Source organism: Marmota monax, unplaced genomic scaffold, assembly GCF_021218885.2.
Source record: "Marmota monax isolate L192 unplaced genomic scaffold, Marmota_monax_Labrador192_F-V1.1 WCK01_AAM20220418_F8-fsc00052, whole genome shotgun sequence".
NCBI classification, from domain to species: domain Eukaryota; kingdom Metazoa; phylum Chordata; class Mammalia; order Rodentia; family Sciuridae; genus Marmota; species Marmota monax.
This window is the reverse complement of record NW_026693473.1, coordinates 960459-987597: the sequence shown is the minus strand read 5'-3', so window position 1 is coordinate 987597 and position 27139 is coordinate 960459. Positions and strand designations below refer to the sequence as shown.

At 41.1% G+C, this 27139-nt stretch overlaps 1 protein-coding gene across 3 annotated transcripts; it reads left to right on the top strand.

Moving 5' to 3' along the window:
- The first annotated feature begins 286 nt into the window (after nt 1–286).
- B4galt4 (beta-1,4-galactosyltransferase 4) lies at nt 287–27139 on the top strand. 3 transcript variants are annotated; one of them, XM_046458066.1, is made up of 7 exons: nt 287–372; nt 8224–8619; nt 13853–14085; nt 16324–16511; nt 21513–21635; nt 23587–23691; nt 26223–27139. In XM_046458066.1, exons 2-7 carry the CDS (start codon nt 8370–8372, stop codon nt 26353–26355), a joined length of 1032 nt encoding a protein of 343 aa, XP_046314022.1. In that variant the 5' UTR covers nt 287–372; nt 8224–8369; the 3' UTR covers nt 26356–27139. The 3 variants fall into 3 exon arrangements, with proteins under 3 accessions (XP_046314022.1, XP_046314021.1, XP_046314023.1); XM_046458065.1 differs by lacking the exon at nt 287–372 and adding an exon at nt 393–587; XM_046458067.2 differs by lacking the exon at nt 287–372 and adding an exon at nt 610–940.

Genomic DNA, 27139 nt, shown 5'->3' with positions numbered 1-27139 from the left:
TCGAAAGGTCAGTTTCCTACTCTGTAAAGGGGGAAGGTTCCAATCCCCTTCCTTGGGCTTTGTGAACATTTGCGGAAATGCAATTTGGGGAGCCCAGCACTTTCTCCACTATGACACAAGTTTTACGATCACCCAGGGCCGAGATGGACATTTCGGTCCCCTTGCTCTCTCCAGCGCCCGGGTGGGATCCGCGTGGCCGCGGGTGGAGTGCCAGACCCGCGAAACACTGGGCAGACCCGCCCCCCAGCCCGAGCGGGCGGGAGGCGGAGCGCGCACTCGGGAGCCGCCTCCCGCGAGGGAGGGCGGTCCCCGGGGCTGGTCCTTGCCACCTCCCCTTTCCCCTGGGCTGTGCTTGCTGTGGCTGCTACATCTGTGAGTACGCGCGGCCTCCGCTGGCTCTGGGGCGCGTCATCCCGGGGAGGCGGGTGTAGAGCAGCGACTGCTGGGTGGCGGACTGGGTCTGTCCCCAGTCTCGGTCTGGGCGGGCGCGCGGCCTGGCTTTGGTGGGGGCTGTCCTGCGTCTACTGGAGCAGCGGACCGGACAAGGGGCCTGCGGAGGCCAAGCCTGGCGCGGGGCTGAGGCTCAGGTAACGGCATTCCGCAGCGCACAGCCTCTGCTGCGGGCCGGTGAGGGTAGATGGGATGCTGCCCGGTAGGGAAAGACCCAGGGCGCTGCCCCAGCGGCTCCGCATCACGATTCCTGGATCGCCTATCAGCACCTCTTGCCCTTGCGGGCGTGTTCACCTGAGAACCCCCTCCTCGTCGTTTTCCCTGGGAAACTGATCTCAGCCTGGGGGCCTGCGAGGCGCGCAGAAGTCCTGATCTTTTTCAGGAAGGGTTTGTCACGTGGATTTTAAAGGATTTCAGAGACCTCTGCCCTCAGTCGGGTTCTATTCGGTATCTGTTGATTGGTGCCTCTTGCTGTTCTGTTTTCCTTTAGGTAAGTTATGTTGACTCTAGGCTTGGGGGTGGGGTAAGGCCCAGCGGGATGTATACCAAGGGAAGGCCTTTGGGTTGGTAGCCTTGAGGAGGGTGGGTGTGCACTCTGTTGCAAAGTGTTCTAGAGTGGGTGAGGGATGAGGACATCAAGGCTTGAGGGCACTGGTAGATCTGGCTGTTTGATGAATGGCAGCTGGAAGAAGGTGGAAATTTGAGAGCTGAGAAGACGTGGTTTTTCTCCTTTAAACATTAATCAGCTACTTTTTTTTTTTAAGGAAAAGAACATGATGATACAAGAAGGTCAAGAAATCTTAGATCGGAATGAATAGGATTCAGGGTTCGTGTTGAGAAATTGGTATTCAAAAGAGGGCGTGGAGGACTATTCTGGAACGTGGCCAGAGTACTGGAATGTCTCCCTAGGGGAAGGAGATAGTGCTTGTTTGGGTATAGTTTTTGAATTTGAGCTTGTAGAGCAGGTTTAGACTTTATGGACACTGGAAACTCCATAAAGTTGCAGAAACTCTGTGTCCCTGATATATGCATTTTTGAGAGGGGTCTGTAGCTTTGCTCTGATTGAAAACATCTCTGAAAGAGAAATTTTGAACTGCACTTCTGTAGCCTGAGGGGGAATGAGTAGGGAGGGCAATCAAACCAGCTCTGGGATTACATAAGTATTTAGTATCTACTTTAAGCTGAGCTATTAATATTATGTGCTTTATTAGAGGTGCCTGCAAATAATTTGAGAACTGATTATTTCTTTGAAGATATGTTATTCAGAATGGGAACATCCAAAACAAGTCAGTTGTTGTTTTCTAGTCTTTTAAAAAAAGCCATTAATGAACAATGGTTTCTCAAAGTTGCCTTCATGTCTCAGACATGAATTGAGTTCCTGTTAAAAATATAGATTTCTTGGCCCCAACTTAGACCTTTGAAAAAAAAAAAAGAAGTAATAATAAAATAAAAAAATTCTAGAGCCTAAGAATAAGCATTTCAAGCCAAGACCACAGGGTTCTCTAGTATTAATTACTGAAAGCCTTTGAGGTTTTTCTTTGAGATTGGGACTTGTTGGGCCCATTTAGAATAGGTTTTCTTAAAGGTTATATGAATGAATTGCTGTTAAACTTTTGTAACTAAAAGTCATGATCCTTCTAATGTGTCATCTTTAAATACATTTTTAAAGAAAAACTATGTAGTCATTTTATCAGAAAAAAATTGTTTTTGTCATAAAAACCCTGGTAAATTAGAAGTTACAGAAGAAACAAGTTTCCCTAATTCATAACTGAGAGATGACTTACTAGTGATTCTTTCTGGCAGTTTTTTATATAGAAGATATGTACCTACATAGATTACAGAATTGGGATTGTACTTTATATACATTTTTATATTCTTTTTCCCCCCACTTAGCACTTTCCCCTATACTTAAGTACTTTCAAATGCCATTTTAATGAAAGCATGTATTCTATCATGTGGATATGCTATAATTAATTACATCAGATCCCCATTGTTAATATTCAGATTCTTTTCCATTTCTGGTTATTTTAGCAAGGTCAACCCCTCTGGTTATTTCCCAAATGACAGAATCAAAAGCTATTTCAATGAATTTTATCAATCTCATTTTCACCTGTCTTGGTTTTCTCACATATAGGAAAATTAACATTTCTGAAGGCTCTATTTCCAGGTCCTTTCTCTTATTTCATAGTTCTCAAACTTTACTGCCTAGAGGAGTCACCTGAGGAGCTTGTTAAAATTTCATTTTCCTGAGTCCCAGACCTAGCTATTTGAATACACAGTGGCAGAGGGTCAGAAGGTGGTGAGCAAGACAGAGAGAGTGCCGTTTATCAGAGATGGGGTCCACTACCCTTTGAAAAGGGTTGGTGTTTGTAAACCAAAGTGAGCTAGTATTGGGGTGAAACTTTTTAATTTAAAATTTTTTCTGAAGATGGAATTTTATATCCATTAATTTTTCTTTCTCTATTAACTTTATCCTGCCTCCCTCTTTTTTTTTTTTTTTTTTTTTAACTATGTCATCTCTTTTAGTAGTTAGGCTGGAATTGTGGTGTGTCCTTAATATATTTCAACTAACATTTCCTAGAAAATCATTCATTATTTACCAAATTGAGCACCTGCTATGTATCATGTTGGTTTGAGGCATTAGGAATACAAAAAACAGTGATTCTCTTGGAGAATTAAGTTAATGTACTCCGTTATATTGACTTGGGATATACTCTGTCTCAGACTTTATTCTCCTTTAACTTTTTATTTTTAACTCATTTTAGACCTACTTAAAGGTTGGGAAAATGATACAGTGTTCACTTAGCTTCCTCTATTATTCTCTATTATTAACCTCTTACATCACCATGGTACATTTATCACTACTGTTAACTAAACAATAGACTTTATTTTAAGTTCAACAGTTTTGCTACAAGTGTCTTTTCTTTTTCTTTTGGTTTTGTTTCCATAGTACCTTGAGTATCCTACATCACATTTAGTTTTTAATTCTCCTTCATCTCCTCCAATCTGAAATAATTCCTGATTTTTTCCTTGTCTTTCATAATTTTTCCTTTTTTGAAGAATGCCAGTTAGTTATTTTGTGGAATATTTGTTTGATGTTTTCTTATGCTTGTTATGAAGCCATGTGTTTTGGCATAAATACTACAGAAGTGATGTTCTCTGCTTGGTGTGACATATTACCAGTTCACGGGATTAGTAAGTATTGCCACTGGTGATTTTAACCTCAGTCACTTCCTTAAGGTGACATTGTTGGGTTTCTCCACTACAAAGTTACTGCCTTTCCCTTTGTAGTTAATAGCCAAGAGAGATACTTTATGAATAAGCAAATTCTGCTGATCCTCAAAATTTCTTCCTTTAACCTTAGTACACATTGGTGAGTCTTGTCTGCAGTTTGCAATAGTTATTATTGTGATGTTTGCCTAATCATGATTTTTTTTCCATTTCCCACTTCCTTATTAACTGAAAGTTTCCTGTAAGGAACAGCTGCCCTTTCTTTCCTGTTCATTTATTTTGTGATAATTTGTATTAGTACTGACTCATGAATGGTCATTTTATTCTTGGGCTACAATACAGTGCCACCATTATTTTATTGCTTAAATGCTTCTAGTTAGGGCCCTTTGGAGCTCAGTCTTTTGAGTATAGTGACTTGTACATGTAAATAGCTGTCACCATATCCATCCTGTCCACCGCCCAAGGGGTGCATAAGGATCAGGCAGTGATCACTCAGAAGCCTTCTAAGGAGCTATAATTGGGACAGTGAACACCAGAGGCCTAAGGAAGGTAGGACAATGAGTGTGCAAATAATCAGCTCCCAGGAATTCTGCAAGGGTAAGGAGTAGCACTGGTGTCCCAGGGAGTCTCAGGGGAATACCATGTGCCTGGGCCATCATGCCCACTCGGACACCCTGTATCTGCAGACTGATGAGATTGACATAGACATTGGAATGCTGGTTTCGGTGCTCTCAGTTGCTGAATGAAGACCACACCCTTTTGCACTGATGCATGAGTGCTTAGTAAATATTTGTGGAGTTGACGCTTGGTGTCCTTCCTGTCTCCTATGGTACCTTCAGTACTTCTCAATATTTTTCCAGTCTTGTTTCATGTATTCCCCGTGCTTTCAAGTGGGAGTGGGGCTGGCATAGTTAGAAAACAAATGGATTGATCTGGAAAAGATTGAAGTAAACTATTAGCACAAAAAACTATGCTCTGCTTCCCTTTCTGTCCCCTTGGTACCTACCCTGTGCTTAAAGACAGCAGGCACTCAGAAAAGACTGCCTGAATTAAGGGAAGGAAAGACAAAAAATGCAAAAGCAGGATGATTTCCAACTAACTCTAGGGCAGACTTCTAGAGAGGAAAAGGGTGGTGAGTGTTGCCCTAAAATAACTTATGTTGCCTGAATTTTTTTCTCTGCAGTCATGATTCCCCCTGACATTCGGGACAGTTTTTTTTTTTTTTTTAATTAGTTGCTCAAAACATTACAATGATCTTGACATATCATATATCATACATTTGATTCAAATGGGGTATGAATTCTTATTTTTCCCACATGTACAAATTGCAGGATCACATTGGTTATACAGCCACGTTTATAGAAAATAGCTCTGGGGCTTGTAGTGAGAGTTCATTTTATGGGTAGGGAAACATACTGAGTGGTAACCCCCAGTCGCTTAGCCCATAAGCAGGGGAGGAGGGTGGAGATCTCTCTGGGGAGACACTAGAACAGTGTCTTTGCACCTCTGTTTACTCACAGAAACCAAGGCAATCTCGCTCTTGAACTTCCTTCATGCTGGCTTTTCATACATTTAGTTTCGTGAAGGACACTTAGGCTTATAAAAAGAGGTAGCTGATTATTCTTAACTGGGGTCAGATGTAGTCTCAAGAAGTAGGATCAGCAATTGCTCATAATGACTCCTTGCTTTTAGAATAAGTGCCTTGTTTTTGAACAAATTTCATAGCCTGCAGTTCAGCAATATTAGTTTATGATTATTCATAGCTCTTTACTTTTAGGGTAGGTTTAAAAAAATTTTTTTAAAACAGTTTTTAGTTCATAGCAAAATTGGGTAAAAGGTGTAGACATTTCTGATATACTCTTTGCCTAGGATAGGTTTTTCAATCTCTAAGCCATGCCTCCCCCTCTACAAAATGAGGGAGCTGGACATGTGTTCTTTATGGTCCTTCTTGCTTTTAACATGATAGTAACTGTTATGGTTTGGATGTGGTGTCCCCCAAAGGCTCCTGTGTGAGACAGTGCAAGGTTTGGAGGAGAAATGATTGGGTTATAGCCTTAACCCAGTCAGTGAATTAATCCCTGATGGGATGAACTGAGTGGTAACTGGATGCAGGTGGGGTATGGCTAGAGAAAAATGGTTCATTGGGGGCGTGGCTATGGGATATATATTTTGTATCTGTCAAGCGGAGACCTCTCTCTCTGCTTTCTAATCATCATATGAGCTGGTTCCCTCTGCCACACTCTTCTGCCATAATGATCCTGCCTCACCTTGAGCCCCAAGGAATGGAGTCTGTTGTCTATGGATGAGGACCTCAAAAACTGTGAGCCCCTAAATAGACCTTTCCTCCTCTACAATTGTCTGGTTGGGTCCAAATTTATCACAACAGTGAAAAAGCTGACAAAAACAGTAACAGTATGATCATAAATTCCTTCAACTCAATGATTCTTTCACGGGACTGTGTCTCCATAAATAGCTCTTAGAAAAGCAATGTTCCTGGGGCAAAATTATTCAAGAGGTTTTTATAAAAAAAAAAAAAAAACCAAAAAAACCCCAACAACCCTGTATTTAAACTTCCTGTAATTAAGTGCATAAGAAGTTGTCTGATTTGTCCCAGGAACCTAATGACTTACTGTCATCTGCAGGGAAGAGAAACCTCTAGGAAGGCATCTGAACAGACAGGTCCAAGGAAAGGGACAGGAGGATGTGGAGAGGTAGGGGGATCCACTGCAGGAACTTGCATATTGTATATATTGGGCCCACCTCGACATCAGGGGAGAATAGAGAAAGTGTCCGTGTGAATTCAGGATGTGGCAGAAGCGCGGCCTTTGGAACTAAGCACCTGAGCTCAAGCCCCAGCTTTATCCCTTAATTAGTTGATGTGGTCTTAGGGAAGTTGATTATTCTCTCCAAACCTTTGTTTTCTCATCTATAAAATAAGGCAAACCTATGTCTCAAGGTTGAATTGAGAATTTATACAAGGGGGATTTAACCACAGTGTATGATGGTACAAGTAAATGCACAAATCAATGGCTCTTCTCATTAGCTGTTATTGCCTTCACCATTTACTTCTTGTGATGCTTTCATAGGGCCTAAACACAGGCCATACTTTTTAATTACTTCCTGGGTAAACATGCTCTTTCAAGGTCCATTTATAACATGTGTTTAAAGAAATGGGTCCCATGAGAACTACCTAATCCCTTCCAAGGGCAGTGCCCCCAGTGATCTCACCAACTCTTGTCTGGTTCTACTTTTTAAAGGTCCCATTGTCTCTCGAGATTGTCACACTGGGGATTATGTTTCTAACACATGAACCCTGGGGAGCAAACCACATCCAAACCATGGGAATATATAATACAAATTGTTTAACTATTTATTTATACAAATAAATAGTTTTCCTAGATAGATTTCTTTATTTTGATCCCCATTTTACAGGTAAGGAAACTAAGGCTTGGTTAAGTGACTGACCCAAGATTATGTGGCTGATATGTGGTAGAGCTATAGTTTCTGTCTAAATCCAAACCCCTGATCTAAAATACCACATTGTAGTTCTACCTGTTTTTCTTATTGACCTCCTGTGTTGGGACTCCCTTAGGTTTCTTGCCTTAGATCCAACTCTACACTGGGGGGTGGGCCCTATTCCAGTGCCTCATTGAGAATATAACATTCATTTCCTATTATTAAGCTTTTCTAGCTCACAAGGCAAAAGAACATTGGTATTTTTCTTTATTTTCTTATTGAGTTTGTGTTAGCTTTCTGTTTCTGTGACAAAACACCTGAGAAAATCAACTTAACAGAAGAAATATTTATTTTGGCTCACAATTTCAGAGGCTGCAGACTATTAGCTGGGCCTGAAGAAAGCTGCTCACCTCATGGCCGCTGGGAAGCAGGGGGTAGCTATGGCAAGGGGAGCGTTATTGAGAGGGGAAGGGGGCTGGGTACAAGATATAGCGTTTTAGGGCATGCCCCCAGTGACCCATCTCCTCCAACCTGACCCCACCTCCCAAGGTTTCTACCATCACCCAATAATGTCATCGAATATGAATCCATTGATCCATTTCATCTACTGATGAGATTAGAGGTCCATTTATAACATTGTGTTTAGAGAAATTCCCAGAGGCCACACCTCTGAACACTGGGGATCAAGCCTTCAACACATGAGACTTTGGGAGATCTAACAGGGTCCAAATATGTTTCCATACAAGTTTTTACATTTTGTGAACCCTAAAGGCTGTGCCAGGAAGGAGCAACTAAGGAAGAGAGCCACTTGGGCTGTAATTTAGGCTGTCCCCAGCTCAGAAATGATGCCATTCCCCCTTCTGTCTTTTACCATTTTGTTCTGTATAACATCTGGATGTGGCTTCTCTTCTTGGGTGACAGCCTGGGCAATAATCCAGTAATGTCTAGATGTTTGAAGCCTTCTATCTCTAAAATCTGATACTGTAGTCAAGGTCCATTGGGGATGGGTTTAGTTTGTGCTGAAGTGAATCATTTCAGGATGGGATTTCCATTCAAAGCAACATGTCTTTTGTGATTGCCTTTTAGAGATCATTGGAGCAGAACTAATGGGCAGAAGCAGCCATTGCATCTTTTGTTGTCCTTAGTTTGCAGTCAGATCGGAAAAATTTCACTTGAAGCTTCCTCAACTGGATCAAAGCAGAAAGATACATATCACTCATAAAATTAAAGACATGGGCTTCAACCTGCATTTCCACCTTTCCTACAAGTTACGGTTACTGTTGCTTTTTACCTTATGCCTGACGGTGGTTGGATGGGCCACCAGTAACTACTTTGTGGGTGCTACTCAAGAGATTCCCAAAGCAAAGGATTTCATGGCTAATTTTAAGGCCATAGCTTTGGGGAAGGAAGAAACTCTGACTAATGAAGCCTCCATGAAAAAAGCAGAACTTGACAACTGTCCTTATATATCTCCAGACCTCAGTAAGTGTTTCCTTTTTTTCGTTTTTACAAGTACTTTGTAAAATTTTTATTTTAGCTCCAAAGGATATATAGAAAAGTATAAGAACAGATGTGTACTTGGTTAAGTTTCACAAAATGAAGATACCTCTGTAACCTGCATGTAAGTTAATAAATTGAATCTTTTTTTCTTTCTTGATACTAATGTTACAGGTTTGGGCCTTCCAGGAAATTGAGGCAGTATGAATACACACCCCAGCCCCAACCCCAATCCTTGCAATCGAGTCAGAAAGATTTCAGACATGTCACTCAGAGTAACAGGCATGAGTTTATTGAAGGGATAGGAAAAGGGATAGGAGACACTTTCAAGGGAGAGAGTGGGTCCTCTCAGAGAGGAGAGGGACAGTGGGCCTCCCCTGCACTCTAGTTTTATTGGGGATCCCAGAGAAGCTTCCTGCTTGGGTCTGCCTCTTGATTTTTTTTTTTTTTTTTGCTTCTGAAATTAGGTTTCTTTTTTTGCCTCTGGATTTTTGACTGTCAGCAGGATAATATCAGACTTTTAAGTCCCCACTGCCATGACAACTCTAGGTCACCTTGACCCATACTGATTAGTTCTAATAGGATTCTTAACCATAAATTTTTCTAAGAAAAGGGTCATAAAAATCTCCCCCTTCTGGGTAACTTGGATACCTCTTATCAACATTATTTCAGGCCTGCATTTCTCCTGCAGATACCAGGTAGTTTGCTGAGGAATGTGACATATCCTGTCTACTTAAGCCAGGCAGGGCTGCAGGTTTCTTGGAAAAGAAAGCATGTGGAGGTCAGTACAGTGGGCCCATTTTATAGAATTATTCCCTTAACCTCATGTTCCCATCAATTGCACTTATCTGTTCCTTATCACTGGTGAATGAACCCAGGGGTGCTCTGCCTCTGACCTACCCCAGCCCTTTTTACAAATCTTATTTTGTGACAGGACCTTGCTTAATTGTCCAGGCTGGCCTCAAACTTACAATTCTCCTGCCTCAGCTTCTTGAGTAGTTGGGATTATAGGCATATACTACCACTCCTAGTTGAAGAAATGGCATCTTCTTAAAATTCCCAAAAGTTTCCATGCTTCTTTCAATCACTAACTTGCTTCAAGATTCTAACACTATTCATGATATTTTTCCTGTTTTTGAACTTTACAAATTGAGGTGCTACATTATGTGTACTCTTTTGTGTTTGACTTCTGTTGCTTAACATAATTTTTGTAAGATCTTTTTACATGGGTGTTTGTGGTTATAGTTTGTTCATTCTCACTGATGTGTGGTATTCCATTATGTGAACATACCCTATTTTATTTTCCGGCCACAAAAGTCTCAGTTGCATATAATAATACAGTTTGTTGATTTGGGCGGTGGCGTGGCTCCATGAGTCTTTCATCCTTCTCCTGAGACCAGTGGGCTAGCCTGGGCATGTTCTTCTCACAGACGAGTAAGTGAAGAAATGCAGGCACACTCGCGCCTCTATGGTGTCACATCTTTTTGACCCAAAAGTTATGGAGCCTAGGAGCAGGAAATAAGTTTTTCAATGTTATCCTTAGTGTTTATTCTTAAATGTCATGTGTGTTTTGATTTCCCTTTGATGTCTTGACTTTCAACTTAAATGCATAGTAAATTGGTTTTAGTGAACACAATAAATTTGAGAGGAAAAAACCTCACTCAGTGATATTTCTCACATGTCTTCATCCTACAGACCTTCAAAGTGCTTCGAGTTCTCCAGACACTTCCTCTGAACCTTTACTTGTATTGTGTTCTTTTTTGAAAATGCCTTTCCTCCGTCCTTGTCTGCCTGGTAGATTCCTATTTAGCCATCAGAAATCCAGTTTAGATTTCTCCTGTTCCACAAAGACTTCTGGGACTGTCCTAGCCAGAGCTACTCTTATGTCCCTGTGTGCCCCATTGTGCTTGTGCTTGTTGTTCTGTGGTGAGCCAGCAGGATGTAGTCCCAGTGATCCTTTATATTTCTGCAGTCCAGTTCCCTCCCTGGCCTGTGGTGTGGTTCTGACTCTGTACATATATTTAAAGAACTCTCTGTGGGGTGGCCTAGGGCTCTTAGGGTCTCATTGTTCTTAGCTGCAAATGAGCCTGCAGAGGACCCGTGGGCACCTGTGATCCCAGCAGCTTGGGGGGCTGAGGCAGAGGATCATGAGTTCAAAGCCAGCCTCAGAAACTTGTCGAGGCCCTAAGCAATTTAGTGAGAACCTCTCTCTAAATAAAATATACTTTAAAAAAGGGCTGAGGGCTGGGGTTGTAGCTCAGTGGTTAGAGTGTTTGCCTAGCACCTGTAAGGCCCTGGGTTTGATCCTCAGCACCACATAAAAAACAGATAAATAAATAAAATAAAGGTATTCTATCCATCTACAACTACAAAAAATATATGGAAAAATAAATAAATAAATAGATAGAGAGGGCTGAGGAAATGGCTCAGTGGTAAAGTGACCCTGGGTTCAATCCCTGGTATTTAAAAAGAAAAAAAAAGAAGTGTCAGACCCTCTGTCTTAGTCTGTGTGCTTGGGTTGCTGTAACAAAATCCCATGAATTTAATTTTCACAGTTCTGGAGGCTTTTTGGAAGTTCAGTATTAGGGTCTAGCACAGTTGATTCTTAGTGAGGGTGGTCTTCTGATTATGTTCTTGCATGGCCTTTCATTGGTCTGCAAATGCATGCGCGCACACACACACACACACAAGTGGATGCACATACACACTATACACAGATTGAGATCCAGATTTCCTGTTCTTTTCAGAATGGTATTAATTCCAACAAGGAGGCTACATTCTTATGACCTCATCTGAACCTAGTTGCCTCTTAGAGGCTTCACCTCCAAATACCATCACATTGGGGATTAAGTCTTCAACACATGAACTTAAGAGGGGAGACAGGTATTCAGTCCCTCCATCTTCATTTCAATTGAATCACTGTCTTGTATTCAGATTGATTTGTTACTTCCCTTTAGTCATGGAAAAAACCAACGTGTTGTCATTTTTTTTTAATATATATTTTTTAGTTGTAGATGGACACAGTGCCTTTATTTTATTAATTAATTAATTAATTTATTTTTGGTAGTGGTGCTGGGGATTGAACCAGGGCCTTGTGCATGCTAGGCAAACAAACACTCAACCAACTGAGCTATATCCCTAGCCCTATTTATTTACTTATATATATATTTTAAAATATTTATTTATTTATTTATTTATTTTTAGAGAGAGAGAGAGAATTTTTTTTTTTTTAATATTTATTTTTTAGTTCTCGGCGTACACAACATCTTTGTTTGTATGTGGTGCTGAGGATCAAACCCGGGCCGCACGCATGCCAGGCGAGCGCGTACTGCTTGAGCCACATCCCCAGCCCCAATATTTATTTTTTAGTTGTAGTTTGGCATAATACCTTTATTTTATTTATTTTTATGTGGTGCTGAAGATTGAACCCAGGGCCTTGCACATGCTAGGCAAGTGCTCTGCCACTGAGCCACAACCCCAGCCCCCTATTCATTTATCTTTATGTGGTGCTAAGGATCGAACCCAGGGCCTCATCATGCGAGGCAAGTGCTCTATCACTGAGCCAAGGCCCCAGCCCCCAAAGTGTTATTCTTGATGTATGTTCCATTTACAAATTACACAGACTGAGATATGAAAATGAATTACTAAAATATGAATCTACTCAATGTATTTAAGCAGTAAAGTCTTACATAAAGAAGAGATGAGCATTGACACAAATGGAACAAGTACTGGATTAAGAGGGTGACATAAACAGCAATGTCTTAAAATGGTCCCTTTGCAACCTAGGAAAGGAGAGAACTGAAGAAGATGCTCTGGGGAACTGGTAGGGAAACCGAGAGGGACTAAGTGAAAGTGGATACTGAAAGGGCACATGAAAGTTACACAGTGAGAAGGTGAGCAAGTGACATCAAGGGACCAGTGACATCAAGCCAGCCACATGAAGCTCTTTTAAGGTGCAAGAACAGAGGCATGGTGAGGTAATGATGGGGTTTATTAACAGGCCACATGGGAAGCCATTTCAGTGGCCACCCCTTCAACCCTGGGCAGCTCAGTAGCTGTGGGCAGCTCCTATAGTGTGTCTCATGTAACTCTGCTGCTTATTATTTACTTTTAGGGTGTGACTGACTGCTGACGCTTTGTCTCATATACAGACTCTTCAGGAAGGTTCTTGTGGGTCAGAAATTCTTTTGGTTGTCTTGAGTCTATTACTTATCTGAGTGCTGTTGGGTAGAACCCTAAGGCACTGTTAGATAGTGGAGCCTGACCTAACCATCATGACCAACATCGGGGATAGTCAGAGCAGCAAGGCGTGGTGACTGAGACATAGGAAGGGCCAGTGACTGCTTTGCTCAGAGAGAGATGGTACAACTTTCAAATTTATTGAGGTTTTACAGTCTGACCAGTATATGTGGATTGTTTTTGTTTTTGTTGTTGTTTTAAAGGTGGCTCTGCAAGTGGACTTTATCACAGTTCCCTAAGTAGAACTCTGCCTCCTCTCTTACCAGTCTGTATATAGATCTTGTTAATTCAGGTCAAATGAGGAGAGTTGGCCACCTCAGCCTGATATTTGAAAACTGGCACAGAATTGGTTACCATGGATGGCCTTAGGTTTCATCTGATCAAGTCGTTTCTAGACTCACTGAACAAATGCTGTGCTTGATTGGAAACGTCTGCTCTGGTGGCACAGACGGAGGATTGTTGCAGTGTGGCATATACCAGTCACCACTGGGCCTGGAGGAGGGGCTGCTTTCTACTTCTTTCCAGTGCTCTGCCTTCAGGGGGTTTAGGCAAGAAGTGGACATGAGGCTTTGTCCAGGGGCTTGATTTTGTGTAATGCTCTTGATTTTCAAGAGATTTCACCTTCCTTCTGGAATTTTGAAAAGGAGAAGAAGATAGAGCATATTTGAAGAGTCACTCACTGTAGCTCAACCCTTTGCTCATCACTTGGGTCACCAGCACAGTCTCCATTTCCTACTTTCAGTGGATCATAGAGCAGAATTGATGAGCATTTGTAGCCAGTTCTTCTTGTCCCGTGATTCTGTGGTTATAGTTCTTGATTGAATGAGACTTTAAAATTGTACTAGTATGAGCGAATACTCAGAGTGCTCACTGGGCGCCAGGCAGCAGCCTGAGCTATTCTCCTGTGTTATCTCATGTAAGCCTTTTGGCACTTTGTGAGGTAGCTTCTGTTATGATCTGTGTCCTGTGTTTATTGTAGGAGGCCAGAGCAAGCTTATTTTCAAACCAGATCTCACTTTAGAAGAAGTACAGGCTAAAAACCCCAAGGTGCACAGAGGCCGGTATCGTCCTGAGGAGTGTAAAGCTCTTCAGCGGGTCGCCATCCTCATTCCCCACCGGAACCGAGAGAAGCACCTGATGTACCTGTTGGAACACCTTCATCCCTTCCTGCAGAGACAGCAGCTGGAGTATGGCATCTACATCATCCACCAGGTGAGTGGGGTGGTGTGTGTCTGCCCCAGGCCCTGCCTGTGGGCTTCTCCCCCATCTAAGGGCTTTGGCCATTTGATCCCATTGACTGTCTTGGGTAAACTGTCATCAAACTATTATCAAAGGAGAGTTCTCTTACTTCACATCTTCTTGAAAGCAATAGAGGAAATTCTTATCCCAAGAATTGGAGACCACATTCTGGGATATTTTACTGCCCTAAAATGAACCTCTGGATGAAGCCTGTTCTTGTGAGCTCTTCCTATTTAGCCAACACCTACCCTAAGATTTCCCTGAGGCTTACTGGTCCTTCATGATGTTTCCTTCTGCATTTGTTATATACTACATGATGAGATGCTCGACTTTCCATTATTAAGTGTGGCTATTCAGTGGAGATCTAGACAGAGAACTTTGATAGAGTGCCACATGTAAATAGCCCTCAGTTCTGTGACTCTTCACATTTTTGTTTTTTACTTTGCCACTATTTATTTTGTCAGACACATATGTTTAATTTCAAAATTCTTGACTTACGTATTTGGCTTCAAGAAGCATCATTTAGCAGGAAAAACATGTAACTGTGGGCTACTTTTAAAGAGTTTACCTCTGAGATCAGTGGAGTGATTGATTAAAGATGCCTGTATGATATTAAAATTTCGTAAAAGAAAATAAAATATCAGTTTAAATATCCATGTTTATGCTTTTTAGAATCAATCCTGGGCTATCCAAATGATGCTCCTTCAAACCCTTACAAAATCTAAGAATGCATGCAAAATCATTAGCAACTTACTTAATATTGGTTGCAGCTGGTGATATTTGCTTGAGGTAGAACTTTTGATAGCTCAGAGAATTAGCTGTGCACTGTATTCTTTGTGATAACAACTGGAGCTCTAGAAGGTTAGTGTGCTTCTTTAGTACATCCATGTACATGTTTAAGGACTTTAACCAAACTTTTACAATTGTTTTCTTTTAAAATTATTTTTATTCTTAACATTTTTGGCCAAAACTAATTTATTTAATTCTGAGTTCTTAGGATGGCAGCCAAGAGGTGTAACATTATTTTTATGAATGAAAACACGTTTGATTTGTATAATTGTTTTCAGGAAAATGCTCTGGGAACTTCCGAGAATGGCTGGCACTTATTTTGTGATAAACTATTTATCAAATTAGAATATATTTGATCCAATTAGCTGTGAAAAAGTTAATACTGCAAAAAAGTTAATACTGAAATATTAATAGTTAATACAGTTAAACTATATTAAATAGCATTAACTGTTAATATTTCATACCATAGCTTTGGTGATCTTACCAAAGGTCAAACTTTTTACTCAGTGACAAATCTTGACTCTCTTTCTATAAGGCCACTCACCATGAAGATTAGCCTCTGTCATTAGTATTAAAACAGGATTTTCATATAGTAATTCCAAGAAACTTTTAAATAGATTAGAAATATTTGCAGTAACCTTTTCAGTTTATAGGTCCTGACTTCTTGATCCTTTCTGGCAAGCTATTAGCTAAATCTCTTGGAAGCTTAGTGTTGATTCCTCATAGTGGGTAAGATTGGGATCAGCCAAGAGTTAACAGTGAAGCAGTAACTAGGAGCTTTTTATGTTTTTATATCCTTTAGCCTTTAATTAGCGTGACTAGTTTGTCTGAGGTTTTGTAGTTTTAAATGGAATAAATAAAAATATTTTTGAGAATTTTGAGTTTTTAAAAGTATTTTATTGTAATAAGAACACTTAACACAAGACTATTCCTTTAATAAATTTTAGATGTACAATACATTATTATTTGAATTATTTATATTTTGAAACTATATTAAAGAATTTTCCTTGTGACAAAACATATAAGATTTACCATGTCAGCCATTTCTTTTCACTTTTATTTATTCTTGCCCTCTCATCCATTTTAAGGAGGCTGTTCATTGGTGTTAGGAATATTCACTATTGTGCAGGCAGCCCATCTCCAGAACTCTTCACTGCTAGACTGAAGCTCTGTGCCACCATGGACAACTTTTCAGAGTGTTTTTAAGCTACAGAATACGAGTATGTGTGAAACATAAAGAAAAAAAAAAAAAAACAGTGGTCCTTTATTGTCATCACATTTATTCTGTCAGATCTTCATGTTACAAGTATAGTTTTGTGTGTTAACAAGAAAAATACCAACTCCTGAATTGGAGCGGGAGAGGGGAACAATAGGAAACCTTATTCCAGGAGATTTTCATGTTTTAATATCCCTTATTTATAGGCTGGAACTAAAAAGTTTAATCGAGCCAAACTCTTGAATGTGGGCTATTTAGAAGCTCTCAAGGAAGAAAACTGGGACTGCTTTATCTTTCATGATGTGGACCTGGTGCCTGAGAATGACTATAACCTTTACATGTGTGAGGATCAGCCCAAGCATCTGGTGGTTGGCAGGAACAGCACTGGGTACAGGTAGGTGGCTCTGCCTGTGGATCGCTGAGGTTGAGTCTTGCCCCGTGGTAGTTAAAGTTGTGTGGAACACAGCATCTGACCATCATCGGAAGACAAGAAATAGGAAAAAATGGTCCATTTTCCTCTAAAGTACAAAATGCGAATCAGAATAAGGAAAAAAAATCCAATAACAACCTTGACAGAGGATCACAGAGACAAGAGGGACAGTGCAGGAGAGAATATAAGTGCTGCAAATGGTGGCAGCTCACCCCAGTGGGACCTTAAAAGCTGTTCCCCATGAGTTTATGTCCTCTGGCAGTTTATCCATTAATCCCTGACTTCTCCCTTTAGGAGGCAGCAGGATGGTGACCCTTAGGCCAGCTCTGAGGTCTCTTTGTGAGACAGGACATCTCTTTCCAAGCTGCTGCTACTTTCTAGACTTCTGAGGAAAGGTGGAAAAAGGCATATCCACTGAGGCTGAGCCCAGGACACCTAGAACAAGTTCCTTTCTCTCAAAGCCACTATGGGAAGATGTAGCAAGGTGCTACATCTCTTCATCCCTCCCCAGAAGGGGTGGAGCTGCTTTTCAACCTTATTTTATACCAGCTCCTATTCAAGCCCAACCAGGGGCAACAGTAACCAAGAAAATTTCTCTACAAATGAAACCCTGTGCTTACTTAATTGTATACACGCTGCTCCAGCCCTGATGGGAGTGAGTGTGAAGTGGAAAAGGGATCTCCTGATGCCTCATTCGGTCTTGGCTTCCATGTTGTTTTTCCAGCCGAGCTCTCTTACTTTGGACCACTTAAGAGCAATCTTTAGTAATGGTGACCATAGCTGACCTTGCCCAATCCCTGTGTTAGCTAATCCCTGGGATAGAAACAACACCTAGAGTGAGAGCACAGTGTTTTTAAGAACCCAAGGAAGGGTCTTAAGCTTTTCCCAGGACTGTGGCCCATGAATCTGGTAGAATCAATAGGAGCTTCCAGCAGGGTTCCAGACATGCCAGAGAGCAGAGAGCATGGTCCAGCATTGGAGGAAATGCCAGGAGTTTGCTAGTATTCTAGAATGAATGACTAGGAGGAGAGGCAAGAGATGTAGGCCTTGCTTAGTCTGATAAGAAATTTGAATTTCCTGTGGAAGCAGTGGGGGAGCTGTTGAAATATGGTTACAGCTGAGGAATGACAGGAAGTCGCTCAGTTCAACTGGTCTTTAATGTTTTGGTTGGAGCAAGGCAGGAGGGAAGACACTAGGGAAGAGGTGCCATGTGCCATATGGGGTAGGGGCAGCAGGGCCAGAGTGCAGGGAGAGAATCACAAGATTTTTCTCTTTTGAGGAACTTGATCTTTATTTCTGAATGTTAGTATATAAAAGTTTTGTTTTGCTTTGAAGAAAAGCAGCATGTCATAGCTGGGCCTCCCCCTCACCCCAGAAGCATGTCACCATCTGTTCACTTATTATGTAGAATTAATGTGATATTGCTGCTTAAATACTGAAGATCTTACCCCAGACAATTGCCAGAGATGATAACCTTAAACTTTCCATCACCCAGTTTTTTCCTGAACAATCACAGGATTGTTTAAGGATAGTTTTTTAGTTAGTCTTTTTATTACTGTGACTAAAACACCTGCAAAGGACAACTTAAAGGAGAAAAAAATGTATTTGGGGCTTATGGTTTCAGTTCATAGACAACTGACTCCATTGTTCTGGTTCCAAGGTGAGGCAGCACAACATATGGGAAGGGCCCAGTGGAGGAAAGCTGCTGTGCTCATGGAGGATCAGGGGAATAGGGTCAGGAAGCAGAGAGCCAGAGAGGAGAGAAGGAGCCACAGGGAATCTGCACCCTTCCAGGGCTTGGCTCTAGAGACCCACTTCCTCTAGCCGTGTCCCACCTGCCTAGAGTTACCACCCAGACAGTCCATTCAAACTAGGTTATAGCTCTCACAATTTAATCATTTCACCTTTGAATATTCTTGCATTAACAGGAGCTTTTGGGGGACACCTCATATCCAAACCCTAACAGAGGAGCCTTGGGTTGGGATTCTAAATTGTGTTTTTGTATTAAGCTGAACATTAAAGAAGCTGAGTTCTTGAGCAATCCTGCTGGGAACTGAGGTTGACTTATCATGGATTCCATCAGATGCTACATACTCTAAGACAAAGTCCAGTGTGTGACTCTTGTTGTTTAACTTGCTATTGTACCTGGCCAGACTTTTTTTTTTTTTTTTTAAATCAGAAAACCTTTGTTTCCCTATAACTGATAGGTTTTCTTAATGTAAATCAGGTAATTGAATGTGTCCCCCATTTGGTCTGGATGCAAGAAGCTCTGAGCCAAATCTTAGCCCTCTTTTAGAAAATAAAAATTTTATTTGCAGGTCAAAGTTCTGACGTATTTCCTGTGGGTGTGGTGCTGGGCCTCTCACATGCTAGGCAAATTCTCTACCCTGAGCTATATCCTCAGTCCTGTGTTTCTTGTCTTAATCTTCTATTCTGATTTAGTTTCTTCTCTGGTTCTAGTTTGTCATTTAGATTTTTTTCTTATTGTATCATGTGAAGTACTTCATTTTTGTGGTTAGGGAGAGGTATAGGAAGCAGTATAGGAGGTTACTCCTTCCCCTCTACCTAACCTTTGCTATCCTGGGGGAATATCCCACTCACTGATGCCTGGCAAGTCTGGCTGCAGGCAACCAAGTGTCTGCCCCCTGTTGGGAAGTGTGTGTCGTGTCACTGCACCACAGAGCTTAAATTACATACTTAACCATTCTAACAGCCTGGTAAGCATATAGAAGTGGCTTCCCTTGCACCCATGCAAAGGGAAGAAGTTAAGGTAACTTGCCCCAAGTGTCACAGAATCTGATCAAGCCAGAAATAAACCCTGGACTAGCCTTTGGCAAATTTTACTGCCAAGTATTCCTTTGGCACCTGCCTGCTATCTATAAGGACTCTACTGTTATTTTATGACTACATTTTCCTCACCCTGGGCCTTTATAGCCCTTTAAAAATACATAAGCCTGTTGTAGCCTCAATTAAATATTTATACTTTTTCATATAAGAAGAAAAAACAAAAGCAAAGATCAATAAACATGGAGACAGTTGTCACTTTAACAGGAAACTGCAAAACCAAGAGATCCTTACCCTTTCTCCCCCGTCTCCTTCTGCTCTTCCCCATTCCACCTAAGCTTGTCTCAGGTGGACCTCAGGAAACTGTGCTTCTCCCTCCTGTGCTTTCCTCAGGGAGTTCTGGCCACCAGGACATCCCCTATTTTTTTCCGTCTGAATCTTTCTAATGTAGTAGTAACTCTTTCTCAAAACCCTTGTCACACTCACCTCTCTTGCTGGATTATAAACTCTTGGAGGGCTAATGTATCACCATGCTTAACCAACCACCTTGCACGTGGTAGACCGTGGTTGTGACAGATTCCTTCCAAAGCATCAATGCCGGTTTGCTTCTTGGTGCCTGGCAGGTTATGCCTGGGTGGTGGTTCTACTAACAGGGTCCTGATGAAGCTGCCGGCTTCAAGTAGTTAAGAACCCCTTCTCAGCCAGACAGAGTCTGATAACCATGGCTATAGTCAATGCTAGTAAGTGTCAATAACAGCCACCTTCTTAGCCCTTCATTTCCTTTTGTTTATTTTAGGTTGCAAAAATGCCATTTCCCAGAATTTTAGGTTGGAGTCTGTTCTTATCATGAGCTAAGCAGGGTTCCATCTGTATGCAGAACATAGAAACAAACAAGTGAGCTGCAAACTAGCTTTCTGATACCAGACTTTAGATGGCAAGTGTCTATGTATTTATTGTTTTTTTTTTTTCCCTTTTGGCTTTTCTTCTTATCTGGAAAAACATCAATATTTATTTGATCCTGGAACTTTTGAATTGAAGTGAATTAATTAGAAATCCTTCATGTTTTATCTTTTTATTCAGGGATGGCCAAGTTACTGAGTTGCCTTCATTTGCCTCTCTGACTTGTTACAGTGTTATACTTAATGGTTATTTTTATTCTCAGATTTGCTAATTTGTCCACTGATAAGACATGAGTCCTACATGACTGGAAGGTGCTCACTGGCTCACTGACTGTTGTCTTCTGGTCTCCTTCCTGGGTTTTCTCTCTTTGCCTTTTACTTGTCAGTATTCCCAATGGTTCTTCAGAGTTCACAGCCCGCAGTTCCACCCTTCAAGCTCTTCCCAACACTGCTTTGTCTTTGGGTGATCCTCTGTCTCAAGCACTACCTGCTGCTAGCTTATTTCTAAAGCAAAACTGTAGCCACCTGCTCTCTTGTGAGCTTCTACCCTGTATCCTTGCCTACTGGCAAAAGCTCCAGGGCTATCTCAACTTCTATTTGTCCAATACATAGTTTTCTCTCTTCCTCTCAAAGCCAAATTGTCATTCTGTGTGCCCTATTTTCATAAAAGGCAGTTATCTTCTACCTAGTTGCCCAAGCCAGAAACTTTAGGGATGGTAGCAGGGTATGTTGGGTTCTCTAGGAAGCAGACTCTGAGTTGGAGATTTGCAGAGTATGTACATACAGCGTGTGGGTACACACTGTCTTTTGCTCTCCACTTGTCCCCTGAAAGAGTAAAAGTAAAATTTATATATATTCCCCCCCCTCCCTAAATCCTGACACTCATTCATGCTGAGCCTGGATGTAACATCAGAATCCTTCTTAACTGAGTTCCCTTAGCAGCCATTATTGTTTGCTGGGTTATTGCATGAGATGAAATCTGTTGTCTAGATCTGATGTTATGGTGCACATTTAGGTATCTCTACAGAGCTCTGTACACAAAGGTATGAATAACTGGTGGGTGGCACTTTGCTTAGTGAGCAGAGGTGAGCAAATGTCTAGACAGAGGAATGAAGGCATGATAGGAGGCCAGGAGGCTGGGCGGTGGACATCAAGCAGGAGTGGGTGGGACCTGAGTGTTCCTAGAAGGCCCACCCTGAAATCAAAGACCTCTGAAGCATCTGTGGGAAATAAAAGGGCTTTGTACTAATGTTCTTACCTTTTATCTTCTCTTTTACTCCAGGTTACGTTACAGTGGATATTTTGGGGGTGTTACTGCCCTAAGCAGACAGCAATTTTTCAAGGTGAATGGATTCTCTAACAACTACTGGGGATGGGGAGGCGAAGACGATGACCTCAGACTCAGGTGAACAACAGAGAAAGGTCCCCTTCAAGGGGCTCTGCTATCAGTGGTGGCTCTGGAAGTCTGCATTTATGTTTAGTTCCTACAGATGCCAGTCCAGAAGGGCAAGAGGCTGCAGATTTGCACTTAAGGGTTGACAGAGCACGGAGGGAGGGCAGGATAATCCAAGCTTTTTGCCAGGGGCATCTTAGAAGTGAAGGAAGATGGTTTATTCCTGTTTGGGCTGTAGAAATATTGGTGGAGGGCTTTGAGTCCTCATCAATGGTTGCAACAGTGAATGAGGGGTACGACACTTGCAGTCTGCAGTGTAGAAAAGGGCCTGTTATAAGCCTTGTGCTTTTTCTCAGACCTCAGGGGAACCTGACACAGTTCTCAGTGTGCAGAGCAGAGAGTATCAGTAGCCTCTGAGGAACCCTGCTCTCTGTAGTAGGCAGGAATGTCTTTCCTCTCCTGCATGCTGCAGGGACTGCTGATGGACTGGCTTGCAGGATTGATTCCAGGCTGTTGGAATTACCCTCAGATTCCCTCAGACCACTTTCTGTTCTAGGGGGCTCATAGGGAATATGCTCAGGGTGTCTAGACTCCTCTCTCACCTTGAGTTTTGTGGCCTGATGGTTAGAAGTTTCCCTGCCTCCTAGAAATCAGTAATTATTAAAGAGCCTCCAGCCAGTATATTAGACTTACAATCATGGGACCTTGCTGGCTGACAGGAGACCCCTTCCCTCCTGCTGTTGCCTCTTGGAAAGGAAATTTCTAAGCTGAGGTTCTGAATTAATAGATGTGTGACTATCAGAAATTTTCCATTGCTTTGATATGAAAAAGCTGGAGTCTGCATGCTGGCCTTGTTCCCATATCTAGGCTGAAGGCCTCTGGTGTGTTTTTGGCAGCGGGGGTAGATTCCCTGACTGATGGCTCTGTGGCCCTACCCATGGGCAAGTATGTGATCATGGCTTATGACCTGGATGGGGGTGCCAGCTAGATTTCAGGGCAAGAGAAGCAAGGGCTAGAGGTAACCAGTACCCATTTTTCCCCCAAATCCATTTCACTGCCCGGCTGGTTATATACCCTCACTGCCTCTTTTCCTGCTGTTCCTCAGCTTCAAGGTAGAGGGGAGCCCAAAGTTTTGGTTTCATTCAATAAGAAAAAAATATCATGGCTTTCAGAATGATTCTCAACTAATGCTGTGCATAAACCAAAATGACTTGAACATAAAACTTGGTTGAGTTTTTGTTCTGAGAGAGGGTCTCACTCTATTGCCCAGGCTGATTTCAAACTCCTGAGCTCGGGACCCTGAAGCCCCAGGGTCTATAGACATATGCTACTGTGCCTGGTGCTTCGGGTTGAGAATTATTTACTAATTATTTAGCACCACCTTTTCTTGCTCTTACATGAACATTATAGTTTGCAGCTCATGTTCCATATGAATTACATTATGTGAGTCTTTCAAATCAACTCCATAGAGAGGCTATCATTTTACAGATGATGAAGCTGAGACCTGGAACAGTCAACTGACTTATTGGGGTTATACATAAAAGGGTCTAGATCTGAACCTAGGTTTGTGGCTTTAACAGTCATTCCTTTCTTGGTTAAAACAAGGTAACACTAATTAGGGATCCTAAGATAGACTTGATTCTATTCTTCAGGTCCCTATTTATTTAATAAATAGTTTTTGTTTGTTTGTTGTTTTTTAATGATTAACTGTAAATTGATACATTTCCTGTGTGCCCAGTAGTGAATGTTCCGTGTCATTATTTCATGGGCTTATTGCATGAGGGTCCACTATTATAAGAAACTCTGAAATATTTTAAGTGTTGTGCCTTTTTTTTTTTTTTTTTGATGCCCAATCAAGCTGTTCATGTGAATTTTCACAGGTGATTTTTTTTTTTAAGTGCTCTGTGGTTGATAAATGGGATAGATTTTTTTTTTTTTTAAATCTCCTCTGTTATTTTTCTAGGGTTGAGCTCCATAAAATGAAAATACTACGGCCAAAGCCTGAAGTGGGTAAATACACGATGATCTTCCACACTAGAGACCAGGGCAATGAGGTGAATGTGGAACGGTAAGCCCTAGATTCACGTGCCTGGCGACCTGCTGGCCCAGTCCCTGTCAGTAGGACTGTGCTGAATTGGATCAGATAAGCCAGTTAATTTTGTTAAAGGCTTTTTATTAACCAAAATTTCAGACAAAAACAAAAGTCAGGAGAAGAGTACATGGTATCCTCACTTTGACAGTTGTCAATTCATGGCCTCAGCTCGTCCCCCTCTGTTTCCTCCTCCTTTGGGGTTCTTTAGAAACAAATTTACAGGTGTTATAGCCTCTTAGGTGTAAATACTTCATTGTACATTCTCAAAATATAAAGAGTTGTTTTTTAAAGAACTATAAGACCATTATCACACCTAAAATAAAAGGAACAGTACTTCCTTAGTATCATCAAATGCCAATCTGTTCTCAGTATTATTTTATAAATACTTAAAAAACAATTGATTTGTTCAGTTCAATATCTAGACAAGGTCCACATTGCATTTGGATTTTTTTTTTTTTTTTAATCCAGAGGTTCTCTCTCCCACTCTTCTCCTCCCTCTCCTCCTCCTCCTCCTTCTCTTAATACCTTACAATTTATAATTTATTTGTTTATCATACAAGGTCATTTTTTCCGGTAGAATTTTCTACATTGTGGGTTTTGCCAGTTGCATTCTGGTGATATAATTTAATATGTTCCTGTGACCTCTGTATATTTTCTTATAAGTGGGGAATTTTTCTAGGTTTCAGGAAACTTGAACTGATTCTGAATATTAGTTTGGGGGAAGAACACTTTATCCATGGTATTACCTCCTTTTTATGATGGGAGGATTGATCTGTGGGTTCAGGTATCGTCAACCTGGTCCCCTAATTGTGAGATTGCTCATCTGTTTGTCATCTAGTGAGCTTCAGCACCACTGATGCCTGTTGCCTAAATGTGTGACTTAATCAGGGGTTGTAACACTTTAATTCTGTTATTCCTTCAATTATTAAATTTTTTTCAGAGAAGGACTTGCCTTCTTCATCTGTTTGAGTATGCTGGAGTACAGTTTTATAGGGAAGGCAGAGTAAAGGGAAAGAACCAAGCCTTGATTTATCATTTTTCAGAATAATGAGATGGTTCTCTGGCATCTTTCAGGATGAGATTATTGTTCTTTTTGATACTCAAGTTGTCTCCTCTTTGTCCAGTGTGATCTTCTCCAAGCTGACTCCTGAATCCTCTTGACAGAATCACGGCAGTCTTTGAGAGTTTTTTGCCCTGGATTCCGGGGAGGTGAAAGATTCTAACCTCATTTTTGTTCTTTCCTGCCCTAGGAATTAGCCCTTTCACCAAAGAATCCTGGCAAATAAGACAATTCCTTTTGTGGCTCTGATTGAGGAGTTTTTATTTCTTTGTTCAGATTTTTTCTCCTAGATTTTGGAATAGTATTAAAGGGCTTCTTGCCCACTTTTAAAATCTGTCATTTAACAAATGTCACCTAGTGAGCTATTTTGACTTTCCTGTCTTTACAGTCTTTATCTATTGATGTGAATTTTTTTCATTATAAAAATTAATTATTGAATAGTTACAAAATAATACTTATAAATTATTTGAAAAGTGTGCACATTCTTGATACTTACCCTTGATGTATGCCCATGACCTGTGTGGCCTCCCTAAAACCATGTCGTCCCTCTTCACACCCACCTCTGCCCCAGGTGACACTTCTTTGAATATTTGTGTTCGTGATAATTATTTTGGATTTGTTTCTTGTTTTTTTTTTGTTGTTGTTGTTTGTTTTTGTTTTCTCTCATGTTCGGGAACAAATGGTTGTTCACTTTTGCATCTTCTTCAACTTTTTGTAAATGAAATCACACTGTGTTTCTTCCCCCTTAGTTTCAATCCCTGTCCCTATTGTTGCTTTTCACTGCTAAACTCCTAGAGACCGATTATTCCATTCACTGCCCACTCCTCCCACATTCCTCAGCTCTTTTGAGCTTCTGTGCACCTTACCCAGGTGGTCACTCTGCCTGGAGTGTCTTCTCCTTACCTTTTTAGTGAATCTCACCTCTTTTAAGCCTGACTGAAATTTGCAGTCTCCACACCCCCCCTTCCCAGATTTCCATTTGAGTTCAGGAGCTCATTCATTCATCCTCCTGTACTCATATCCTTCCTTTTTTGGAGACATAGGAAAGCTCTGTACCTTCTCCACCTACAGACACAAAACTTTCCCAACAATGTTGGAGGGTTCAGTGATCCTCTGAAGCTCATCCAAAGACCTTTTAGGAGTGGGTGACCTACATCCTGTTGTGTTAGTGGTCTTTGTAAATCCTTTTGTCCTGTAGACTGGGGCTTACTGAGGGCAGCAACTCTTTGGTTCTCAGTGTCCTATGTGGGGTCTGACAAGTGAATACATGGCTATTATTGCTGTCTCCTATTTTGAATGGGAAAGACAAAGTTGTTTTGCAGTAGGAAACCCAACAAGTGCAGTAATTTGTAAGAATACTTTTGCCACATTTTGGGGCAAGGCAAAAAGCAATGGAGACATATGTTAAATTCTTTTTTTAATCATTCACATTTGTTCTTGTCTTTAGGATGAAGCTCCTACACCAGGTGTCACGAGTTTGGAGAACAGATGGGTTGACAAGTTGTTCTTATAAGTTGCTCTCTGTGGAATACAATCCTTTATATATCAACATCACAGTGGATTTCTGGGCTGGTGCATGACCTGCATCTTTTGGTGACATTTGAAAGAACTGATTATTTGATTTTAATGATTTTGGCCTAGAGACTTTTCTTGGTAGCACATAACAAGAACATGTTGCAGCTAAATATTGGGCTGAATTTTTTTCCTTTTTGTATTTTCTTCGCAGAGCTCCTAATGATGTGGAATGTAAAACCACTGTAGCAAGACAGTTTTCTTAGTAGTTTGATCATGAAGGTTAAATATTATAATACAGATACTTGAAGGATTAAGTACAAAAATGTCTCAGAGTATAGTGGAGGCTACCTGAGAACTTTGGTTGAAGATTTATTTAAGCTTAAAGTGTTGTATTATGAGATACAAGGCCATAGGAAATAAGATTTCTGATGTCTCAGAGATCTAGAATTGTTCTCATCCAATATAGAAAGGTACGGAGATGTGTTTCTGTTATTCATTTATTCTGCTTGGTCACCTGTGAAGTGGTGGATCCTAGGGGAGAAGAAGGCCACAGAGAAAAGGTGAAGAATCAAGAGGTGGTGAACTTGAGATTGAAGAAGTGGCAGGAGGACATGGTGTCAGATGAACTGGCTGCAACAGCTGTGCTGGCCGCCACCAATACTCCACAGTGGATCCCACCCCCTAGATGCACCTTCCAGGAAGAGTCCAGGAGAACACATTATATACTAGTTTTTAAACCATTTTTGTAAAATGATTTTGTACATGTAGGGTATGAATTACCAGTTTATAAATTACATGTTAACTAATAATACATCTCTGAAGTAATTCTCTAGTAAAATATGAAAAAGC

Coding starts and splice junctions, on each gene's coding strand:
- B4galt4 (XM_046458066.1), top strand. CDS start 8,370: ATGGGCTTCAACCTGCATTTCCACCTTTCCTACAAGTTACGGTTACTG. Junction 8,620..13,852: donor TTATATATCTCCAGACCTCA/GTAAGTGTTTCC, acceptor TGTTTATTGTAG/GAGGCCAGAGCAAGCTTATT. Junction 16,512..21,512: donor AGGAACAGCACTGGGTACAG/GTAGGTGGCTCT, acceptor CTTTTACTCCAG/GTTACGTTACAGTGGATATT.